Source organism: Lepisma saccharinum, chromosome 1 (assembly GCF_977018435.1).
Source record: "Lepisma saccharinum chromosome 1, izLepSacc3.1, whole genome shotgun sequence".
NCBI lineage: Eukaryota > Metazoa > Arthropoda > Insecta > Zygentoma > Lepismatidae > Lepisma > Lepisma saccharinum.
The window spans coordinates 196,387,666-196,413,167 of record NC_139229.1 but is presented as its reverse complement, the minus strand read 5'-3'; the positions used below and the strand labels follow the sequence as shown (position 1 = coordinate 196,413,167).

General features: G+C 36.8%; 1 protein-coding gene across 1 annotated transcript; it reads left to right on the top strand.

The window, feature by feature from the left end:
• Positions 1–1,546: 1,546 nt before the first annotated feature.
• On the top strand, positions 1,547–20,745 carry LOC145991030 (uncharacterized). The gene is made up of 4 exons (XM_083126714.1): positions 1,547–1,658; positions 15,273–15,425; positions 18,881–19,051; positions 20,425–20,745. The coding sequence occupies exons 1-4, from the start codon at positions 1,608–1,610 to the stop codon at positions 20,641–20,643; spliced, it is 594 nt and encodes a 197-aa protein (XP_082982840.1). The 5' UTR covers positions 1,547–1,607; the 3' UTR covers positions 20,644–20,745.
• Positions 20,746–25,502: the final 4,757 nt, after the last annotated feature.

Sequence of the window (25,502 nt, the reverse complement as noted above, 5' to 3'; positions counted from 1 at the left end):
CTCCAGGCAAGTGGCCAGCCCAAGCGACAGTGTTGTGTATCCTGCATGAAAACCGCTACTATCCCTATCACCTGCAACGTGTGCAGGGATTATCACCGGCGGAATTTCCTCCAAGGGAACGGTTTTGTCGCTGGTTTTTGCAAAAAGCCACCACCATATAGGGTTTTCTGTCGTCAGTCCTCTTCACCGATGAAGCGACCTTTGGTAGAGATTGAGAGATTGAATATGTCATCTGAAACAATGGCATTATTCAAAAATGTTGAAGTGCTGGTGAGATTGCTTCTAGTGATCCCAACATCTTTCTGTGAGGCGGAAAGGAGCTTCAGCCGTCTTCGAAGGTTAAAGGCATACCTACGAGCATCAATGACACAGAAGCGCTTAAACAACATAGCTGTGTGTTACACTCATCAAAGTGAATTGGACAGAATTAATCTGCATGAAATAGCAGAAACGTTTGTATCCATTAACGATTTCAGAAGAAAAAATATTAGGGTCCTGGTCCTTTATGTAATTCAACATGTTAAGGATGTAATAGTATGAGCTTTGTTCAACAATGGTTAGTGAATTGAAAAAAGTTTGTATTACATTTATAAGCAGTCCTGAAATCACTCGTAGAGTTACTTTAATTAACATATGTTTTGAGACATTATTTACAACTTTGATAATATTGATAGAGTCATTAGCAAATATTGTAATATTTGTAGTCCCAGTGAGTAACATTAACCAATCAAGAGAGAAATATTGAATAATGGTTCATTTCATATTAATCAGTTAGTTTACCGTATTGGTCATATACACTTGCGTGCAAAGAAATAGACCCACCTGACACTTTTGACATAAAATGTTTACTTCTTCTTACTTTTTCTTCCAACTGTTTGGAGGCGCTAGTAAACTCTGCGTTCGTCCATCCAAATTTCTTCTAATTATTTTTTTCTCAAAACGTATCATGTCGAAAGTGTGAGGTGGGTCTATTTCTTTTCACGCAAGTGTATATTAATTAAACATCTGTTACATAAACTTACTTCTTTCATTGTATGGTTTCAATTTCTTGTATCCCCCCTCCCCAATAATTAGTACCTACCGACGATGATCTAACACGGTTTCCTGTGTGACAATTAGACATCCTACCGACCGACGAAGTATTTTATCAGTGATATAAAATCTCTGTACATGTGCGTTTACAAGTTACATCAATAAAACTTCATTATGGATCCTGAATTGGTTCGTTCACGGCTTAAATCTGCTCCCATTGCCTGCATACGAATCCGCACCTTAAACTCGCAGGCCTTTGAATATCGTTGACTGCAATTGAATCAATCAGACAGTAATAAGCTTCACTCAGTTGTATTTGCATCGGTGTTACAGCGTACTTTCAAATACACCACTCGATGTTCGCTAAAGGACGTTATCTTCATTACCTCAATAAAGACTAATTTAGAGCCAATTGTGAGTGAATACGTATGTGCAATAGTTGCAGCTTGGCTCTGACACGTGTGTAATCATAAATTGATGGTGGTACAAAACAGCTGCCAAGTGAAGAAGTCAGCTCACTTTCGAAAGAGGAGACAGGAAACCAGGAAGTACAAGGGGCACGTAACAAACGAAAAATGAGGACTCACTTTGTCATGGCGTTTCTGCAAATAGCATACGCTTCGGCAGTAAGTTGTTTAAACTTTCATTATAACTATATCAGTGCTCTCAGTGCGGGGGGATTGCATCCCCTTAGCTAATTGACTTTCAATTGCATCCAGTGACGCTTCGAATTAAGGGGGGATGCTTTAAATATAACATTCTTCAAATGAATTTTTGAAAGTCAATTTCATTCTTGCAAACAGCTCGTAGTAAATTTCTGAGTATCGAAGAATGCTCAACCAATGTAGAATCTGGTATCACTGGATACAACTGAGTGTAGAACTGTGTGCCTCTTTACTTTAAACAAGTTATAATTAATGTCATAGATGCTTTGAAGAACTTTCCGACAACAAGCAGATTGTGACTGGAATCAGCAATATGCTGCATAGAAATATTTCAGTCGGGAAGTCTAAAAAAGAATCTCGACGTTCGGGATTGGAAATGTTCATCATTTTCGAAGTGAGAAATGCCGAGGATTTCCAGGCATTGAAATCTCCAAATGAACACATTTTTATCTTTGAAGTGACTCTTCACACATTTCTGGAGATAAGAAATACTGATTTTTTCGAGTAAAGCCAGATTCTTATTGCGCAGAAAACTTCGGGAAAGAAGCACGCTTAAAACACAAAATTATATCAGCTATGCACTTAGGACAACACCTCATAAGCTTCTGAAAAATCTCCGCGTCGCAATTAAATACGTAATACAGATAGTCGATACAATCTACAATTCTTAGTGATAGCGTATTAAAAGCTCTGAAATTCTCGAAATTTCTCCACTATTCGTGTTGAATTTTTTTCTTTCAAATATCAGTTTTCATTCCAAAAATGCAAAAATTATCACTTCATTGAGAAATATTCAGCCAGAAGCTTGTTGTGTTCTGCATAACTTATATTTTTTCAAATCATTTTCAACTGGATATTTACAATTACTCACATGTTGCTACGACAAGGGGACGAGAATGATCAAGTTATAATAACCTAAGTTTTCCGGAAAGTCATATCAGATGCATGAAAACATAGTAAAGTACAGGAGTATTACACTTGAAATGGAAGTCATACCCTACCCATCTACAAAAGCATTTGACACTGGACTGTGAGCATGCATCCCGAGCTTGGTTCAAAATTCCAAAAAAGTGAGATTTTTGCAAGTCCCCCCCCCCCTCCCAAGCTGGGTGGCAATGAACCTAAATCGCCCCGAACGAAGTTTGCGACTTGAACGATACTTTTCGGCCATGCCCCATGCGTTTTCATTTTTCCCATAAGAATAACACGCCTAGAATATAGTTGAATTTTTGAATTTGAATTTGAATTTAAAATTTTGGGTGCGTCAGTACTAAGGCTATTTTGCACCCGTCACATAATACGGGGTCCAGCCCCTTATCGTTACACATAACAACTCTAACGTTGCATAACTAAAATCATAAAGTATTCTGACTGTCGTTAAAAGCTGAGGCTGTAAAGGAGCACTCAGCACAAATAAGGACAAAACACAGGTCAACACAAACAAAATTATACTGGCCATGGGGCCAGTCGCCAGAGCCGAGTTAGTCTGCAGTCCAGGGTGTACTACGTGGAAGTGAGGTTGACTATTGGGTGCACTACGTGGAAGGAGCACCCCTTACACTCCGCCAAGAATGTAGTCATCTCCACCGAATGTGCTCTATGACTCTCAAGGGATCTGATCACCTCAACGTTTTTAAAAAACTTGTGCTCGAAGTTCATGAAAGAGTCACATAATAAATATTCATTGCAGAAACATAAGATTGATAACTACGATTTAGCGTCGTAAGCATTGTAGCCAGCCATGTGCTACTATGTGTATCAGCATCGTCCTTGGCTGGCAGAGTGAGCACTACTTGTAGCCGGTGCACCGAACGAATGTCAATTGAGTGCACATAGTGTCTCTTTCTGGAGACCGACCTCAGGGTGTGTCTGCGCTCCTTTCAGTGAAAACCCTTGTGCTCAAGTGCCCGTCTTTGTGCCTGTATGAAGTGAATATTAAACGAGGTGTGAAAGTGCCCTTGACATTACATAGCGCTCAAAACGTTGGACGCTAGCATCGCAATAACCATCTGATAACCAAAGAACACCTGTTCGAATCACGTCTCCAGAAAAGCTACAATTCCTACTTTATTTTTCCTATTATACATTACGATTATAAATATCCCAATTCCTTATTACAGCAAATGAGAATCGATTACAGCGAGTTTTGACTTTGTGACGGACAAAGATAGCACAATTGTCTTCAAAGACGCAGAAATTTCGAGGTTGGATACAAGAACCACAAAGATATCATCAACCGCCGAGTTCGGTGTGAATCTCAACGAATCCTGGCGGGTAAGATTTTTTGCTTATACCTTTCTCTTTACTGCTTCTTCCTACTTTTCGGTATAAGTTTTAGTATTTACGATTTCCTTTTTATAAGATTAAAGAAGAAATGTACGATTGTTAGGAATATTTTGTTCACATACACTATCAGAAGTTTACGTACATTTCACAATATTCTACTGTTGAAATTTAACAGTATGCCTGTTTGGTCTATCTCCTTGGTTCCTCTCATTACATAAGTACACGCTCACACACACAGAAATATTCCTGTGCTTTGATTCTGTGCTCTTTTTTAAAAATTAAGACTGACTGTTAATTGGATGCTTCTTTCACTTCATTATTTATGTATTTGTTATTCGATGTTATAAATCTTATGCGTAATGTATCTTGTATATTTTTCATCGCATTTTGGAATTTTCGACCAAAAAAAAATATTTTCAATGCATTTATATTAGAAAGAATTCAACTATTCTACTATTTCACCACCGCTTTTATTTGTTATCATTTTGTCTCGGTTGTCTTACAGGTTGATATGTATATTTTCAATTTCGATAAATTGTTCTTCACCATTGGGTAATTGAAACAAATCTCTTTACAGGAAAAAGTGATGTTCAAAAGGTGTCCTGATGGCACCCAAACTGAATGTGAAGATTATCCTGTGGTGTGGATAAAAACCTGCCTGATAACATGATTTAAGTAGGCAACATATGGTCAACCATTCTCATGAACGCTGAAAATCGTATAGTTAAGAGTTGTTCGATACCAATGGTACATATCAGACCTGATGGTAATTATGTTAGATAATAAATATTTGCAAGCAAAACAGTTTTGCAGACACACACACACACACACAGGGCAACCGCCGAGCATCACCATCCAAAAGCAGAGGATAAAACACGTGCAAGAAGAATCTAATTCGACATTTACTACAATTTACAAATTGTATTGTTACCTTAAATGTTGTAATTGTTCGGATTTAAATGTTGCATTTCTTACACAGTGGTAATGTATTAAATAAACAGTCTAGCAAATATAAGCATGAATTAGTAAAAATACCTGGTATATTTAATAATAAAATTTATTTCACTTTAATTATGTTTTTTATAAACACGTGGAAATCGAAACAAATTATTTGGTTTCTTGCTTAAAATGTTTATCAAAGAAAAATTAATTTAAGTAGCAGGTAATGGGTGTCATTAAAATTGCACCCGGAGACCACAGAAACGTATGCAGGATATCAAAACAAACATTTGCTCTCAGTGCCATTTTTGTCGTTTGTGCGCTCTTTCGGCGCTACTAACGTTCAAAAGTGGCAGCTTTGCCGCCTGAATGCTTGCAAAGAGGTGCTTTCGGCGAGCCAAACAACTTCAAGACGTTTTGCAGATTTTGCACGCTTAGTTTTCGGTTGGCGGAAATGGCGTCTCGTATTGCACTATAATGCGGGATACGGAAACACGAGCTTCGAGATCAAATATCTCCCCGCTTCTCTCTTCAGCGCTCTCCCGCCGCAGTCGCCGAATTTCTAGCTTGGTTTCGACACGAACGGGTGCAGTCCTTTAATTCGGTAGAGTGATATGTTACTATTACCACAATGACACTAAATCCTAACACCCACTGAGACGCTGTGAAACACGGCAACAGAACTTCTGTTGTCTGCTTCTATTGAAATCAAATCGTGTATTTAGGATTATGTTATTATATAGGGTGTACACAAAGTGTCTGACACACTTTAATTATTAATAAATCAGGAACTAATGAAGATACAAATAAACTGGGGGCAACGACAGATAAATAAACTCAAAACGTTTTATGTCTTGTATCAGTACACTTCGATGTGTGTTCATTTTGTCGCACGGAGAATGTCAAGAAGATAATCGATTTTTTCACACGTTCGGATAATCATGTCGACATACACAGTAGATGGAACATGTCGAAAAATATTTCTTATCGTTTGTTCCAAACAAATGCTTTAGCCGACTTCTACTCCCGTTTTGCGTAATTTATGAGGATAATAACGTCTTTGATACTACTAGGCTACTACTACTACTACCACCACTAGTAATAATAATAGTAGTAGTAATGTCGTTATCATTATTATCAGTATTATTGTTATTATTATTATTATTATCACTATTACTGATACGTTTACCCTGGGACTTCCCCCCCAGACAAAAATTCGTGGTTGCGCCCCTGGTCTAATATTAGGGTCGCTGGTTATTGTGGTTAACTTACAGTTCCTTCCATCTTCTCAATGACCCTTCAACGTCGTGTTACAGTGTGCACCAGGACACATGCATTTTTTTGAGAATACCTCAGTTATATCTTAGCTTCTGAGAAACATCTTCAATAACGTACTATTACTACGCTTTTGGGAAACAGAAAATTCCATCACTGTGTTACCAGACAATAGGCGGATCCATGATTATTCTCTGGGAGGGGCACAGAACATCCATAAGTCCAGAATAAGTACCGTGTATCATAGGATATAGCCTTGGAAATACGAGGGTTGCTGGAAAAGTTTCTGCAAACTACCACCAACAGTGACGCCGGTGTTCCGCTATTATAAAAATCGGAAGAATAGAACTTTTTTATGTTTAAATTATCTTTGATTGTTTGTCTAAGCCTATTCGTTTATTTTTAACAGCAGTTTGAAGAAGCAGTTTCGTGTGAGAAATGGAAATTTCTCGTGAACACTTTCGGGCAATGATTTTGTATGATTTCAAATGTAGTTTAACACCGAAACAATGCATCGAGCGACTTCATTTGGCTTTTGGGGATGAAGCACCATCCAATAGGACTGTGTACCTAGGTACAATTGGTTTTCCGAATTCCAACGTGGTCGCACATTTTCAGTGATGAATTTCGTGAAGGTCGTCCATCCACGTCTGTTGTTGCCAGTAATGTTGATGTGCGTGAAATGATTGAGAGAGATCGGCATGTGACATACCGTGAGATTCAGGCATTCTTGAACATTGATATGAAAGCAATACATACGATTTTGTATGGTCATCTGAACGTACGGAAACTTTAAAGCCGTTGGATCCCACACAACTTGGCCGAAGCTCAAAAACAGGCTCTTGTAAATTGGTGTAAAGATATGCTCAAGAAAGTCAACCGAGGCCAGTCAAATTTGTCGTTACAGGGAAAGAAACTTGGATCTATTCATACGAACCCAAAACTAAATAGCAATCCACTGTTTGGGTGTTTCAAAGTGAGCCGAAACCAACAAAAGTTGTTCGTTTGAGGAGTGCTGCCAAGCAAATGATTGCTTGTTTCTTCGGTTATACCCAACATGTGGCAAAATAGCTTTAGAAGATCAAAGGACTGTAAATGCTGAGTGGTATACAACAATTTGTTTGCCACAGGTCATCAATGAATTGCGTAAAACAAAACCAAATCGTCGCATTATTCTTCACCACGACAACGCCAGTTCTCACTCGGCACACCAAACTCTTGATTTTTGTCCAGTAAAAATGTCGAATTAATGACTCATTGTCCGTACTCACGTGATGTATCACCTAATGACTTCTTTTTGTTCCCATACATGAAAAATAAGATGCGTGATGAGTGATTTGTGTCACCTGAAGCAGCTGTTGGAAGCATTCCAAACAGCTGTTTCTGAGGTATCAGCTTCAGAGTGGAAAAAATGCTTTGAAAATTGGTTTGAGCGTATGCAAAAGTGTATCGATCTTAAGGGTGAATACTTTGAAAAACAATAAAGCCTTTCCCAGAATTACACATGTCTTTTTTTCATATTGATTGCAGAAACTTTTCCATCAGCCCTCGTATAAGGTGTAGATTAGTAGATTACTACATATTAAATGCAACAATACTATGCTGTATCGCGAGGCTTTTTTTTAAGCAAAAACTTTGTTTCCGACCCACTTTGCTTTCAGATATCCTAATAGAGTTTTGACTTGCATATTTCAAGCCTACGACGTTACCAATATGCCATCTGAGAAGTTGTGTACCCCCACTGGAAATCGAACATGGGACCTCTTGATTAATAATCGACAGTGTTAGCCGTTTCTGTGAAGCGCAAACAGTTTATTAACAATTTGAAAAGAAAAGGAATGAAAATTGAGAATTTACTTTCTAGAGCAAAACTGCTATGAATATCGCAAAGACCTGTATGTGTGTCTGTGACCTAGATATTTCTGCTTCATCGTTTTGTAATCAAGACGCCCAAGATTCGATTTTACCGATGTTGGCGAGAATTTTAGTTTCCATCAAATTCATTTCCAATTAGCTTATTTATGCTAAACATTGTTTTTTTCTTTGGCTGTCTGGTAAAGAATATTATACCGAGGAAAAGGATTCTATTAGTACCCTGCGTTAATCAAACATTTTTTGTTTGTTGTGATATAGCAAAATCATTATTTTTCCAAGACATTTAGTATTTTCTTTTGGGAGGGATATGCCCCCGTGCCTCTCCCGCTAAACCCGCGAATGTACCAGATTACTTGTAAACGATGAAAAAAGTTGAGAATAATAATCAAAGTAAATAATACAGTGTGCAGTATGTTTTCAGTAGAAAATTGTAATTTAAAATTATTCAACTCTGCTTGAAATAAATAACACTGTTATAAAGTGTGTAGTGCATATTATTCTAAGTAAAATTTACAACCCGATGATGTCTCAAAGAGAAGATCATTAAAATATATTTTTTCTACTTTCAGTGAAACAAACTCGCCAACTATCCTTTCAGGATTGACAAGTCTTGCAATTTCCTTTCCAATGGATAATATTGAGAATTTTATTTTTCAGAGAGGGAAACTTCTGAAACTTCGTATCAACCTCAAAATCGAAAAGGATTTATCATCGAGATGTTTTCGTGACGTGGTCGAACAGGGAACGTCATGTACCGAGTCGAATAGTGACATCTACATATTTTCATGTGGTGACGCCTCCCAAAAGAAGTATCTATAGGTCACTTCATCACTTGAAAATCTTCAATGAGAAAAGCGTCGAGTAACGCCTTGTCTTTTTACCTATTCCCCTTACCTTTGCCAAATGTAATTTTTTTAGTTTCATAGTCTTTTTGTCTTAGAAAAGCTTTGTTTGGCGCCCTCTGTGCATGGCGCTATAGCCTTCAGCCCCTTCCATTCCCCTTCATACGGGCCTGAAAAGGGAAATTCATCAAAAATGAACATATTATAGACATTTTTAAAAACCTGAGATGTTGCAAAAATCTAGAATATAGAATGGATGAGGTTAAATCACTGGTAAGAAAACCAATTTCACTTTTCAGAGTGGAGAGTAAATTCTAAAGTGTTACACAGACATTTATACTTTCCCGAAATTAATTAATCTGTAGGAGAGATAAAGCAAGGATTTACTAAAGATCAGTATATGTGTTTATAAATCACTGAGATAGTGTCATATGGGGACTGTATTTGAGTTATTAAACGTACAGGCAAAATAAATGAAAGTATGAATTAAAATTATTGGGTGTGTCGGCACATTAGGCCAATTTGAACCCCTCAATGTATGCGGGAAAATATCCCCGTATCTAAAATTCTTACTGAAAATGTTAAAACAAGGTGTGTAAAAAGTCCCTTAGGAAAAGCTAATAGTGCAAGGTTATAAAGGGACCTGCACTAGACAAGCACATTAAAAAGTAAGAACGTTCTACAAATTTTCTCACAGACGGTGGAAGACACCAGCTCTTCGCAAAAAGCTAAAAACATTGGATAAAACACTGTTGTTATCTCCCAACAGGGATGACAAACAGTTTGGAAGATCAAAAGTCTGCCTGAGAAAAGCAAAATCGGCACATTCAACGAGAACGCCACGTAATTATACTATTATTGTCTTCTTGTATTTTTTTATTTAACGTCGCTTAACCTGATAAATCGTGACGGTGGAGAATTAACAATGAAATAGTAGAGAAGGAACACTGATTGTAAATCTAGACCAGATTCTTCGACGATGGTACCGAAGATCACCCTCACTCCACCGAATGTGGTAAACCAAAGAATGCGACGTTAAGAGACTGCATTTTGGAGAAGATAGACCACAACTTCTGCTGTGACATTATTAATAACGGAACTCCGAAAAATTCAATCCGAAGATGATTTTCAAGTTGGCATGATGGATGATCCAGGCGCATTGTAGGCTTCGTGATAAATGTAGCCTTTTCTTGTGTGTGTAAGTTAAGTACGATATTGTTCCCTTCCACGACTTTTTTCACAAACACAATTTAAGATTAAAGCTAAAACAAAACAGTAAGATCTACTTTAATATTTTCTTTCTTCTTCGATGATAGGAAACGTTGTCAACTATTTAGAAGTTAAACTGCTACAGAAAGTAGGTATGCAGTGTTCATTCGTATCGTATCTTTAAGTTTAGAATGATACCATCTCTTGTCCACACTTTTGTTTCAAAAAACATAGCTTGTACCAAGGGGTTCTCGTTGCTATGTGAAGTACGTATGCATTACGTCATCTGGGAGGATCGGGTTTGACGGTGCTCGTTGCTATGTGCAGTAAGTTTGGTGCGGGGTACATTTAGCTACTAACACGTCGCAAAAATCGGAACAAGCAGGTTGTTGATTTTGTAGCGTTCGATTTATGTTTATTGTATTTTTGTACTTGTAGACTGCAATCATGTCTAATTGTGCTGTAGCAAGCTATGAAAACTATAACCAGAAAACTAAAGGAACTGACATAAAACATCATAGATTTCCAGTCGATAATTTCGTAAGTAAACAGTGGATTCATGCTTGTAGATGAAATGTAAAAAATGCAAGTGTGCAGTGCCAATTATTGTGAAGAAGACTATGTGCGAGATCTAAAAACAGAATTTCTGTATTTTCCACCAAAGAACGTGCTGAAGCCAACTGCAGTGCCATCGCTAAAATTACACCCAATTTAAGAAATTTACCTACTTTAGTACCAAAAAACCGAGGAAGACGTGCCCTATACAATCTAAAGACTATGCTGTCAGAAAAGAGAAAAATATATAGACGAAGATATATACACAAACTGCAAGCAATGTTTCGTAGTTGGAAAACATATTCGATCGTCTACAAAGGAGAAACACACGTCTGCATTCAGAAGCAAATAAATTAAAGATTACAAACAACCTCTATCAACCTGCTTTAACTAAATAAAGAAGTTCAAAATCTAAAACGTAACCTAACCGACAGTACCACAAGAAAAGTCATCAATATCTTGAAAATGTGTTCAACTAGTGAGAAGTACGTAGTGAGCCTAACTGATTTGTTATGTACATTTTATGTAAGTCGGATTTATAATTACTAACAAATTCATTTATTTAACACAAACCGATGTTGATTGTGATTTGTATGTTCACATTATTGTGAAAAACGTTGTCGAAAATGTGCGTTTCGAAGATCGCGTACTAACTTTCACGCTACTATTGGAAATTAAATTCACTTAGTACATCTTCAATCCGAGTTACATAGAGTTGTATGCACGATGGTAAATATTGCATGAGTGAATATTACACCCATCATTAAAATTTTTGCAATTTTGGTATTTCACAAATACATTGTAAATAATTTTGTACCCTTGTACTCAATATAAACCATTGGATGTTACGTTATTTCTTTGTAGTACATTTCTGTCAAAAAGAGCAAGATCTAAGATTAGTGTAATGCAAGTTACTTCGTTAATGTACAAATGTGTGTCGCATATCAGCCTTGGAGTATATTTTCCGGTTATAGAACTCAGACTCACATGGAAATGAAAATGGAAAATCTGCGGACAAAGTCCTTTAACGAATAATGATTCGTACAGTTGCACGGTCAATCATTGTGAGTTAATGTAACTTTTCTCCTTTATTGTTTAATTAAACTAAGATATTTTCATCGATATTCTCAAAGCGTTTCATTTACCGTGTGATCATAAATCTATTTCTATAGGCTTGAATTAAGTTTGATGTTCCTAGTACTCATCAAGTATTTAGAGTAGGTTAACTTAGTTAAATTAGTACTTCTACACTTTGTCTCGTCTTCTGCATGCGTTTGTATGTAAAGTTCTTAATACGAAACAATACTTTTCAGAACTATGGCAACGATAACTTGCAGCCAAATTTGAACCAGAGAAATTTAAAATATCTGCAAATTACAAACTGGAATTGCGTTTTCAAAGTCTGAAACTACTATCTTACAAACTATTTCGTCATTCTTCCTCCACATAAAACTTTCCAAAAAAAATTGCATGTGGAATTTTGATCAGTAAATTATTGTACAGTAAATAAATATATGAAGAAGGTTGAGGATTCTTTCGAATTCAGAGTAAGTTTCAAATGCAGAGTAAAATTATATCTAGATTTAGATTGTATATTGCATCTTTCACTTGATAATTTGAAAAATAAAGTTACATTATGGAGAACGGTAAAGATTGGTTTTAAGTATATCAGTATAATGTTAATACTTTCTGATGTTGTGTAAAATTTGAAATGTTCTTGGAAATGATTGCAACGTTCTGAATGAATAAGAAGGAACGATTCAGTTAGAAAACTAAATATTAGGTTTTTGTACTGCGTTGTGTTAAATGTTGTAAATTGATTATACCGGACTACTATCGGATTAAAAATTAGGGATATTCAAGTTTGGACTCAATTAAAAGTTAACCAGTAGAACCACATAAAAACGAGTTACATCAAAATTCAGCTTATTCAATTTTGTGTTAATCTACTATAGTTACCAATTTTTTTATTATGCCTTCTATTTTTATCGTCGTGAGAACAAAAAAGGATTTCTTTTAGTTTGGCAAACTATCGCTCTCTTTGAAATTCTATAAATAAAAAACAGTTTTTTTATTTATAGATTATATATTATATATTTTATTTATTTATTATCCAAACTCTAATATCCATAATTTATAATCCGATAGTACTCCTGTGACGTTCTGTGAGGCCCGTAGTACCTCGGAGGCCTCTGACGATCTCCGTGGGGGACTTGTTAGAACAGCGCACTACGATGCCAGGGGTCCCGGGTTCGAATCCAATCGGGCAAGACATGATTTGTCCTTAAAGAGAAAATTGAGAATTTAGTAAATGTGATAGTATATGTGGAAACAAAGATTTATTGATTGATTTGCTTTACTTTACTTCCCTTCTTGTGCCACTTCTGGCTAATTTGCGAAGATAGGGTTGAGTGATGAAATTATGCAATTGATGAATGAACACTCACAAACATCCATGCCCAGGCCTGGATTCGAACCCGGACCTCTGGCGTTGAAGCGCGATGTGCAAACCACTACGCCAAGGAGGCCGGCTTGTGGAAACAAAGAAAGAGAACGACGGGGGGGCTACCTCTTATAGGTTTTCCTTTCATATTTAAAAAAAGACAGAAAAGCAAAAATAAACCAAATCTGTCAATCAATTCTTTCTTTGTAACTCTTTCACTATGCAATTCTTCTTTAGCATGCAACGTTTTTTATTAAAATCATAATACGATTTATGAAATGATGAAATCTGAAATGCTAATGAGAACACGGACAACCTTCTTTGTAATATATCGATCAGGTTTCAGAAACATGAATTTTTACAATACTTTTGCATGCGCAATTTTCCCTCTTTTAAAAGTAGCATGTTTTAAAGGAATACCTCAATACCATCCCGAAGTATTATAATTAATATTTACCCCTCAAAGTAATGAAACACTTTTACTCTCTGAAACTCGCATAGAAATGAAAGCGGCCGTTTGCTTCGGCCAAGCCCTGAACGAACATAACCGAAGGGGCACCGAGCATAACCGATCCTCCCACCTGACGTCACGCGCTCGTGCATGATCGGCAATTTTCGGATGGCGATACCTTATATATTTAGTTACCTTGAGCTTGTACCACCTCTGCGCCTTAAGTATTTGCAAATGATTTGATGTACAGAGACGACAGCAGTGTCCACAACACTTGGTCAACCATTATGGTCTATTTTTGTTCAACTGAGGTTGTGTAAATACTCCTATAGGAAATTCTGTTTTATTATTCCATTTCTTGTTTTCAAACACTTCTTGTTCATCAAACAATATATGCGTGATATTACGAAAAATGTGCACAAGAAAAGTTCACAAAATATACACCCCCTTTGATTACTATGCATTAAGAGTATTTTAGTTCTTGTTGATGTTAGTTACTTGGGTAATTTAGTTACTTAGTTTATAACGATAAAACGTGATTTTATCGTTGTTATTATTATTAGTATTAGACTTAGCTTTGCTTTTTAACTACAGTTCGGTTGAGATAAACTGATTTCAAATATTATTATAGATTTTAATGTTTGAATGAAAGAATAACAATTACCTTTACTTTCTTTTATTACAGAAGAAAACTAAGAATTAACTTCACAAAAAATATAATTAAAGGTTCACACTGATTCGCTGGTGGTTCTTGGTTTACATGAGTAAACCCAATACAAGAGTTGACTTTACATTATCTTGGTAAAAGAAATATAAGAAAAAATCACTCTCACATATATTTATAAAAATAACAAATTTAACCTTTTTACTCACGATTACATGGCCGGCCTTTAGAAAGAATTAGCGCTTTTCAAACTTTAGTGGGATTTTTTCATCAGAAGATCAAGCTTGTGGGGGTTAAAACAAGAGAGCTCTCGACACTAGGGACCACTTCACTAAAATCCTCGTTGTTCTGTCTTCTTTTTCCGACGATCCTTGATGTCTTGTCGCTGGAGAAAATCCTTATCTGCAATCTCGGCTTCACTGAATGAAAATCTGCTAGACTGCTGCAGATAGAGTTCACTCCTGCACGATCTCTTTTCCGGAGAGCCTTAATGCCGATTTAACGTTTCTTGTGCCTCTGCAAACAACGGCGGACTAGCGTGGTCTTTCGACTGAAGAGACTACTTTACCACTTCGCCAGAAGAAAATTTCACCGGAGGTATGCAAAACTCAACAGACCTAGCACTAAATTGCGCGACCACCTTCCAGTCAAAATCTCCGCGCCAACTGCTTCAACTACTCCGCGCGCAAATCCACGAGCGCTTACTTCCCTTTGTGTACCGGACTCAGTCTATTATCTCAAAAAGGGGTGTTTCGATTCCTTTTGCTTCTTTCTTCCCGGAACGTTCTGTAAACAATCTGTTACAAGTTTTTAATTATTTTCATGTAATAATATATATATAATACATTTAATGATGTATTAAATAATATTTATATTGAATATAAATCTCTTGAGTCTTGCAAAAGCAAGTCAAGGATAAAGTGAAACGTAGGCGTAAAATCTACATTCGAACACTGATTTCTCTATGAAAGCAATTTAAACGTTAGTCTATTAGATAATTTATCCACGACTATAATCAACTCTTACTTATTTTCAGAATATGCTTCTCTTGAGGGAATTCGAACCATGCAATGGATACGAAGATAGCAAGTTTGTGATTAATGATGTCTACCCTAGAATGGTTAATGATGCATCAATGGAGATAGAAGCCACAATTATTCTGGAAGTAGAACTCGACGATTCTTTTAGAGTAAGGGAAAAATTATTGAAGTGTTTCCATTTCATTCACACAGTACTCATACATACTTATCAAAGTGTCAATTTTTATTACTTTAATATTGAATATGAAAAGTTTGGCAAAGTGATAAATTGACTATTGCATTGACTAAGGGTCGGTTTCTCAATGTGCGGTTGAAGTCCGGTTTGAGAAATAACTACAAGTTACTAGAAAGATTGGTTGTAAAATTGTTTAAAAATCTACCTTAAATTACATGAAAATATGGGAAATTGATTCAATTTTACTGTTACAAATATCTGTGTCTTGAAATATTAAATGCCTTAGTTTGAAAGGTAAAAATGTAACCCCTGTACTTTTGGCCATCTCTCTTGAGTGTCCAGTTGAGATGTTCCAACTTGTCGGAACAGACGCCCCACGTTCGTGAGAGATGCCTTAGCTACATATTACCTTACATAATAAATAAACGTATTATAAGTAGGGAACGGAACTTTAGGTAATTAAATGTTTTTTTTCTGCGATAAGATAGAGACCCTCGTTTATGCCAAAATTCTGATCATAGCCTTATATGTCAACACAGCAAATTTTATTTTACATAAAAACACATATTTTCCAGTTTTCCGTATGTAAATACATATTTTGCGAATTTTTATTTTAAATACATAAAATCGCTCATTGGCTTCATCTACCTCGAAATCCTCGAAGGAAAAATGTTTATTCTCCGCACCTCTTTCATATCGAGATTTCTAGGTTTGTTTTGTCTTTGAACACGCTCGCTGGCAGACTTCTGGCGTCTCGCCTACGATCCTATTGGGGGAAAATATTACCCCCACCACTGGATCTAACGCACAAGTGCTAATGTCAAAATATACAGATTTTTTTTTTGGGAAAAAACAAGGTTTTCAAACTTTGTGCCAAATTGCACGTGTTTTGGAAGCTGAAGTAGAGGAAGAGGAAGCTTTGGAAAACTTCAGCGTTAGTGGCATTTCGTGCTTCAAATATGCAAGAATTGTTTCTTGTGACGTGGAGCGGTCTTTCTCACAATATAAGATGCTTTTTAGAGATAATCGTCACAGATTTAAGGCGGAGAATTTGGAAAAACTATGGTGATTCAATTAAATTCTTCCAAAAAATAGCTCGCTAGGAGGTAAGCATTTAGAAACTGATTTCAGCTGTTAAAATGCATGTAATATTTTGTTCTTGTTACCAAATGTTTTTCATTTTTGTCACATATTTTCCTGTTTTTATCACATATTTTCAACATTTATGACACATAAGATAATAAATATTTCAGAGTTTTTTAGCACATAAAGTTCCGTTCCCTAATTATAAGTGACAAAAAACCTTCACATAAGGTATTTTCCTATTCTTAGATCTTCTTTCTTCGCTACCAAACACGTTTGCACTTGTTCCCATATAGGCTATTGTGCAGGATTCGTGCAACCACTTCCTGCAAAATAAGCTCTTCTCTTCTCTTTACTTTACTTTACTATTGTTCAGTAATAATTTTCATAGCATTTGATGCAGTTATCATCTTCCTCCTTGGAGTTGCTCTCGTCGCTGGCATCATCAGTTGGATGTTGAAGATATTTTTTAAAAGTTTAAAAAATAAAAGCTTTAAAAACATTTTAGAAAGTTTTCATTAGATTTATATTTTGCTTACTTTACGTCACTCTCCCCCACTATTGGTTAATGGTTAATGAGGATGAAGAGTAATCTGATGAAATTAATGAAGGGAGTTTTATACCTATGCGCAGACCGGAATTCGAAACCAGAACCTTCGGTTATGAAATCATAAGTCGAACATCCAACTCACTAGGCCACCGAGGAAGCTGTTAGGTTTAGAAATCATATGTTTATATGATCATCACGAATCAGTACTTCTTCAAAATATAAACTTATTTCATTCGTACATTATAAGAAAAAAAGAACACTAAATTGTACAAATCTCTATATATTCGGTGGGGCATCTATCCTTTTGTACAGGAGAGATGCCCCAGTAGCGATTACCAACCCAACGCTAACAAATATAGCTGACAATGCAAAACGAGTTGCAAAGAAACACCAATGAATGTGTGATGGGACAAGAATATAGACCCAAACACACAAATCCCGTGTATAAGTTTAAGCCTATGTCTTATAACAAGTGAGAAAAATACTGACAATACCTCTAAATGACCTTGTAATACATAAATATTAACTCAACAGGACAAAACTTCCACTGTAGCTTCTTTGCCTCAGAGTGATGTGATGCACTTATCGATAGTGGCTACTGTGGGAACTACGATAACTGGCGCATTTCTTCCGGAATTACCTTATTCGGCTATGCTTTCTTTATGAGTTCCATTTGAGACATTCAGCAACCGTACCGGCAAAACACGTCAAAGCCGTGTATAGTCATGGGACCCTTGATGTCCGCAAATGTTAAAGATGGTTCGCAAAATTTCGGTGTGGAAACACTAGCCTCACGGATATGTCAGAGTAGGGGAGACCCATCGAGCAGGACAGCGCCGTTTGAACAACTGTTGAGGAAAATCCACGTCAGATGGTTGAACCCATTCAACCGTTCACCTGTTCACCGCCATCTACAGGATATTGGTTATGTGTCCAAACTGGGAAAATCTGTACCTCTAGAATTTACACCACAGCTGGGGCAGCAGCGTGTGGACATTTGCAGTACCCAACTGACCTGTTACGGAAGGGAGTCATTTTTGGTCAGAATGTTGACGGGAGATGAAAAGTGGATCATTTACAACATTAAGAGCAAACGTCAGTGGGTGCCTAAAGAAGGTGTGGTGGGAACAGTGGCAAAACAAGAGCTCCACCCACACAGTGATGTTCTGTGTTTGGTGGGATATGCGTGGTATCATCCATCTTGAATTGACTCCAACGAGCCAGACATTCACGGTGAAGGTCTAGTGTCAGCAGAAAATTCCCCATTGCCTTATTCGCCGGACCTTGCAGCTTCAGATTTCAGTCAGTTCCATGTTCTCGTATACATTTACGACATGGATCCCGGGTTGAATACCGGTCTGGACATGGGTGCTTTATGTGAGTGTCCTTTATCAATTTCATCATATCATCATTGTGGCCGAGTGGTTATCACAACCCGCTGCGACGCCAAGGGTCCCGGGTTCGAATTCCGCTAAGGCTTGGTTGTTTGTGAATGTCCATTCATCAATTTCATCATTTCATCACTCATCCCCATCTTCGCAAATTAGCCAAGAAGCACAAAACGCGAAGTAAAATAAACTAAATCAATCAATCAATCATATCATCATTCATCCTCATCTCCGCGATTAGCCAAAAAGTGGCAGAAAGCGAAGTAAAATAATCTAAATCACATAAAAAAGCATATATAGCATCTTCATGCATGTTTTAATCTGGGTGACTTGCAACTAATGGTATTTTGCTTTGCTTGAAGCGTATTCATTGCGTATTAATTTCCTGACTCAGAAAAATCTTTTTAGGTTAAAGTGGAGTTAGAGGAGTGTCCACCTAAATTTCGGAAGGGCTGCAAAACACATCCTGATTTATGGATCGAGGATGCATGCAACAAACTGTTGAAAGAAGATAAAATATACTCCTCAATTTTTCAAAACATCGAGGATCTTGAAAATAAGAACTGCCCTATTCCAGAGGTATGTACCTAAGACTGACATTATGGTTTCACAAGTGAACATTCATCTGTTGCCGTAGCACTGAACTTATATCTACTATAAAGTTTCTGTAAAATGCATGCCCCTAGGCAATCCTTTCTTTTTGCCTGTTGACATTATCATCATTATTATTATTAATATTATTAAAGTTATTAACAATTTTGTTATCATGGTACTTCACTTCCTGTAATTGCATGCTTTGCATATATAACACTGGCAAACTTTCAAATATAGACACATCTGATTAACAATTATTTATTAAACTTCCATACAACAATACTGTTAGATTTAACAAGAGAACACTCACCTAAAACTGTTTCCTTTCAGCTTTCACGGTATCAAATTGATGAATGAAAGACTCGAAGTTCATTTCAACAAGACAGACTTTCCGAACAGAATAATGAATTTAATAATTAAGTACATTCTTTAGATTTTCCGAAATATGAGTTTATTTTTCTTTCTTAACTTTTAATTCATAAGCGTCAATTACACAATGCATTTCGCCACACAATACTAATACAGCACACGCATCAAAGGAAAGGATACCGATACTACATTACGGTAGCCACACTGGCCGCAAAACTGAGAAACTGCGATGTTGATTTCAACCATCAACATCAACCACTTCACTTTCAATTTTTGCCTTCAAAATATTTACATTCGTTTCTTCGATGAACAATTGTTTACATTCGAGCACTGGTAGGTGACTTCGGGCGGCTGCATTTGCAATCTTCATACAGACTTGCACTCTAGATAAAATAGAGTACTGAAAATGGTGTTATGATGTAAGAAGTTACTTAAACGCTAGAAACGTTTTCCTTAGCTTAGGATAGCCTAGTGGCAAATAGCCCCCTGGCAATAATGCAATGTACAAGGAAGCACTGATATCTTGTTCACTAATACATGGATCAGGATTTTTATCACGATCTTGTCTTCATCAAAATTACTAACAAAAAGTGAATCGCCAGAATGTTCGAGGAAAGGAAATCAAATCTATTCATAACAAAATTTAATTTATTTTAATTTAATTTATTTATTAATTTTAACTTAATTTAAGTTTAATAGTTTCATTGAAGTAGGTTCCACTCAATTTTATTGTATTGCATTTTTGTTATTTTACGTTGCATTTCATCCACGTTTGGCTACTCGTGACTTATGAAGGACATTGACAATAAACATCCATGATTAGGCCATGATTCGAACCCGGAAATTTCGGTAGCGAGATAAAAAAAAACGCTTAACATTTCGGTCACCGAGCCTGCTCACTATATTTGCACTTAAGGGTACGTATATAATATTTTTATTTCAATGCTAATAATATAAACAAAAACATAATATTCCCCTTTTATTTTCAGGATGAGTACTATTCTACTAGCTATTTTAATATTTTGGAGACCTCAGAATCAAATTGGAAGTTAGTGAGTAACAACGAATCAGACTATTACTTTAAGATATACTACTATCTTGGTAACAATGAAGTTGGTTGTCAGTACATTACGGCAGCAGTTAGACCTTACAAAACGGAGCAGCAAATGTTGGATGAACTTATGAAATTCTTTTTTTCTTATTTCTAACTGATTTGTATTCATATATTTTGGTACACATGCATATTATGTTACAAAAGAAGAAATAACTCCCAAACAGCATATTGAAAAACTGTATCGGATTAATAAATTCTGCTGTGAATATACTACTTATATACGCATTTCCTTTCTATATTACCTAACCAACTTCTGTTATAGCTCTGCGCTATATTTTGCCACCTCCACAAATAGCCTCAATGCATCTCTATTTCTTGCCATCCATGTCCACCATCTAACTGTCATTCATAGAAGATTATTGGGACATCATTCAATCATATTATTTTGGGCCGTTCTCTTCTTGTTGATGAAAAGATTCTCTCTTTTTTGTAAAATGCTTAACGTGGTAATTTATTTCCCACTTTTTCACATGACCTGTCCGGCTATCTCTCATTGCATTAACAAATATTATTATGTCTTGTTGTTCCTCTATGTCACTACTGCCGGAGAATCGGCCACTCCAGGAAGCACTGTCAAGCTTCAACACTCTGCGTGAAGTGTGCTGACAACCACATGTTTAGAACCCCGATTTGTATGTAATTACATATTCTATTCCTTTCTAGATACATACCTTGAACAAGAAAATATCAACGAATTATTTAACTGACATGATTTTGCACAAGTTTTATGTTACTTATTTTTACATATTTGCCAGGATATTACATATTTTATATATTTGCTAATTTACTGTACATAAAACAACATATTTCGGTATTTCTATCCTATCTTGATCCCTTCTCCTATATTTTCGATCCCTGAAACATGATGTAGAAAATAGTAGCTCATGTGATGTCATATTTTCTAATCAATGAGATGCGTCGTGCTTACGGTCACCTAAAATGAGCTGTGAAGACAGGCTGAAGACCAAATAAATTAAAAATACAGGAACTGTTATTTATCAAAGATGCTGGAGTTTCTCCCCCCCCCCCTTTCTGGTTACATATTTTTCGTTTCGCTTTTAGGTTTAGGCAAAGCACGTAGAAACTTGGCATTGGTGGACAAGAAAGCTAATTTTCTGTACGTAACTAGTTACGCAATATGTTTCCTTGTCCAAAAAGTGCAAGAGTAGCTATGTATTTTCATTCGATTGTTCTTTCTGTAGATGTTTCTTTTATTAAAAAAAATTGTTTCGATAGTTCCAAAGAGCTCTCCTTGCTCAATGCAGTGGGAAATTTCTTAAATATGTACACCTTGCTGCACTTTTGAGAAATTAGATACAGCTTTGAATTTGAACAACTTATGTCCTTACAATTATGTTGAATATGTTCAAATAAAATAAATTCCTACCGAATTCTTGAAATTGCTTGGATACTTGATTAGTAGTAATCTTACATATTCTTTGATACTACAAGTGCATATTTAGCTACATATCCTTTTGAATAATACATATTTTGATACACATTTTATCAGTTATTGTTACAAATTAATTTACATATTTTGTACTTGGATGTTACATAAAAAATCCCAGGTCTACACATGACAACCTATTATAGCAAACAAGATCGCCGTCTTCCAGCCAGGTGCTGCATCTTCGCAGTAGACTATCCGGCTAACTATCGGGATACCGAACTTTCCACACTGTCCTTCAGATGGAAACCACTGGCCCGTCTCCAAAGGCAAAAGCTGAGAGAGAAGAGAAGCAACAACAGCATCAGCCTGCGTAGACAACACCACATATAACGAGAGCATCGCCCAAGAAACAGCAGCCATCACCAAGTCCGGGGAAGGGAGCAATGAATAAGAAGTTTTGCATGGAAATGGACGTGTCCTTGGCCATATAAGACGGGTCAGAACAAAACTCCGGCAGGTCCACGATCCCAACTGCCAAGCTGCACGTCATGATGGACACCTTACTCGACTTCATCGCAGATGCTGGTTTCTGTACGACACACGCAAGATTCAGATGACCAGCCAGATGTTTCACTCCAGATTAACTCCCAGAAGGCAGTTACTAGAAGAGCCAAAGAGATCCAGCTTGTAGGGCAAAGTCATGGCAGGCAGCAGCTCACCCACCAATGCAACAGCGGCCTAGCACTTCTAAGGACCACAAAGTCTGCCCTTCTAAGGACCACAAACCAGGAACTATGGTCGAACTTCAAGCAACAGTTGCAGAAGTAAGCCACTACATGATATAACCCAGATGGAAGTCATGGCAACGACACTTCTCACACCATCAGCCAGATAGGAGAGCGAGCGAGCGGAATTCAGTCTGTGTTGTTCTACCAGCGACTCATGGCCGTGCTCTGCTAGTCTAGCAAGCACACGGGAACCTAAATAAAGCCTTCTAAGGTGTGGGCTACCTGTAGAGTGATACGTACTCTTTGTGAGGCCTATTGGTAGAACCATATGCATTGTATGAGGTAAAACTTCCTTGGGTGCGGCCTACCCCGTACAAAGAAGTACTATTTTCGGACTACGCTGTAGAACGATACGAATTGTATCAGGTATACTGGTAGATCATGTATTCTTTTTTGTTGGGAGACAGTCTAGTAGTAGAACTGACTTATAAAAAACCTGTATATTTCGGCCTATTAGTAGATCTATACGTTTCACCACTGCTGAAGTTGATGTGACGTCATCTGGCCTACTCTGGTAGAACGTAAACGACAGGTAGCATTATATATTAGCTTAAAAGGTAGATGAAACTAAATGTGTCGATAGTTAGCTTTTGTGTGTAGAGAGAATAAACATTTCATTAATTGCTTCATTTCAGTTATTATCATTAATTTAAACGTTGAAGGAATATAGTATTGAGATTATAAGCTTATTATTGAATTATTATTACTGTATTTTTATTATTTTGTTGGTAGGAATGTTTCATGAGCTAGGAAACAAATTTATAGCTTATTGTCTTCATGTACCTGCACTTTCCCCGAAGATAAATGGAATTTTGATTCAACTTAAAGTGTGTTGAGAAATGATATTATAAAGAAATTAAGATTCCCTATTTCCTCACTGGTACCTCCTTAGAAGAAAAATTGTGATTAAAGATGTCGTAATATGAATACTTTTTCCTCAAAGAAGTTAATGATTGTTCCCAAGTAAGGAAAATATCCTTGTAGTGTTTCCATTTTAATATCAAAATATACATATTCATTTAGTGTAAACTGGCATTATTTGAATGTGAAAAATTTAATAAAAATGCATTGACTGAATGCTTTCATGCAACCATTATGCACAAATGGCCACAATTAACCTGATAAAATTGTTCTATTATTTTTTCGTTGTAAAGGATGGCAGTAGCTTGTAAATGTTTCTACCAGCTTTGCAGGTGCCGTGTAAACACCAGTCGAATGCCTTGTCACCCTGTTTACAGTAGCAGATCTATTGTAAACGGCACGTAGCCATGGGGAGGGCTCGGGTGCCCAAAATCCTTCAAATATCTATTTTTAATAGTGTATAGCAGTAATTAATTTACATTCTTAGCAGGATTCAACATCTTTTGTAATAAGTTGTAACATACTGAGAAATTCGCCTTCAGGACTTCTACACCCCCTCCCAGTTTTTCGCCTTTAGATGACGGCTGTTATAAGGGATGAGCCCCTCCCAGAATTAAATTCTCGCACTGAGTGTGAACGATCCCAATTGAAAACACCACTCTCCAACACACGCATGACAAAATCTCTCCAAAAAATAAGTTCAGAAAATGGTAAGCTAGATAATGGAATATTTCGGCCTCGGAAGGAAAGAGTCTGTTCATTGCCAAACTTTTCCGGAGGCGGCGCCACCCCTGTTGTGTCCCTAAATAATTTCGTTCGTCATTTGGTTGCCCTAAGCTTTACTTTGGTTTTTGGTTTTGAGTTGGTGTTTTAAGTCCACTTTATGCACAGTAAGGCTAAGCGGGACTGGACCTACGGTTTAAAGTGGGATCCGAACCACTGTGCCATTTGCCTCCACCGGGTATCGAACCCGGGACCCCTTGACTACAAGGCGACGACGCTACCACTGCGCCATCGGGGAGGCAGGCCCCCCTAAGCTTTACATTGGAGCACGAAGGGATGGCTATTGAAACGTTATTTTCAATTAAGGTAAGAATTTCTCGTGTAAACCGACAATAAAAATGTGTTTTACAAAGATTAAAGCATATGTAGCCAGTCATAAGTTTCCGAAAATTACATTCTCCTGATCCTAAGAATTAATATATTAAAGCGCAATGGAATAGTTGCAAAAATGAGATAAATATAGTACGTTTATGCACAAAGAACACTAAACTTGACGTCATTTGGGTCGTCTATAGCTGCCATGGTTCAATAATACAAAAATTTAAATTTTTACACTATGCTTTGCTTTTTTCTGGTTGCGAGCATGTGTAATTCAACGGCGGGTAAGAATCGAAGAAACTTGCAAATTTATAAAGAAAAATGTATTAAGTGCGTAAACGTATGATATACAGGGTATCATTTTAATGGCGCCCATAGACCACAGATTCGTATAGAGGATATCAAAACAAACAACTTTTCTCAGTAACACTTTTCTCGTTGGTGCGTCGATTCGACGCTACAGCCGTTCAAAAAAGACCGTTTTGCCGCCTGGATGCTGGCAACCCAACACAATATTTGATCGCATCTGTGACGTCATTTCCTGCCTCGAAACGGCTCACGGCAGGGTTGCAAGGAACACACAAATAATGTGAAAAATTACAAACTACCAACCCCATTATTAGCTGTAAAACGAAAAGAGAAACGCGTCCAGTAGACCGAACATCATAGCCTACCAGCCGGAATATCAGCAGTCATCTCAGGAGAAGGGGGAAGTGAACCAACGATATGAGAATGGTAAAAAACGTATTCCAAGTGAAGTGTCAATATTGGATATTGTCTCAGCCTACATGTCAAATATCAACAACAATAAAT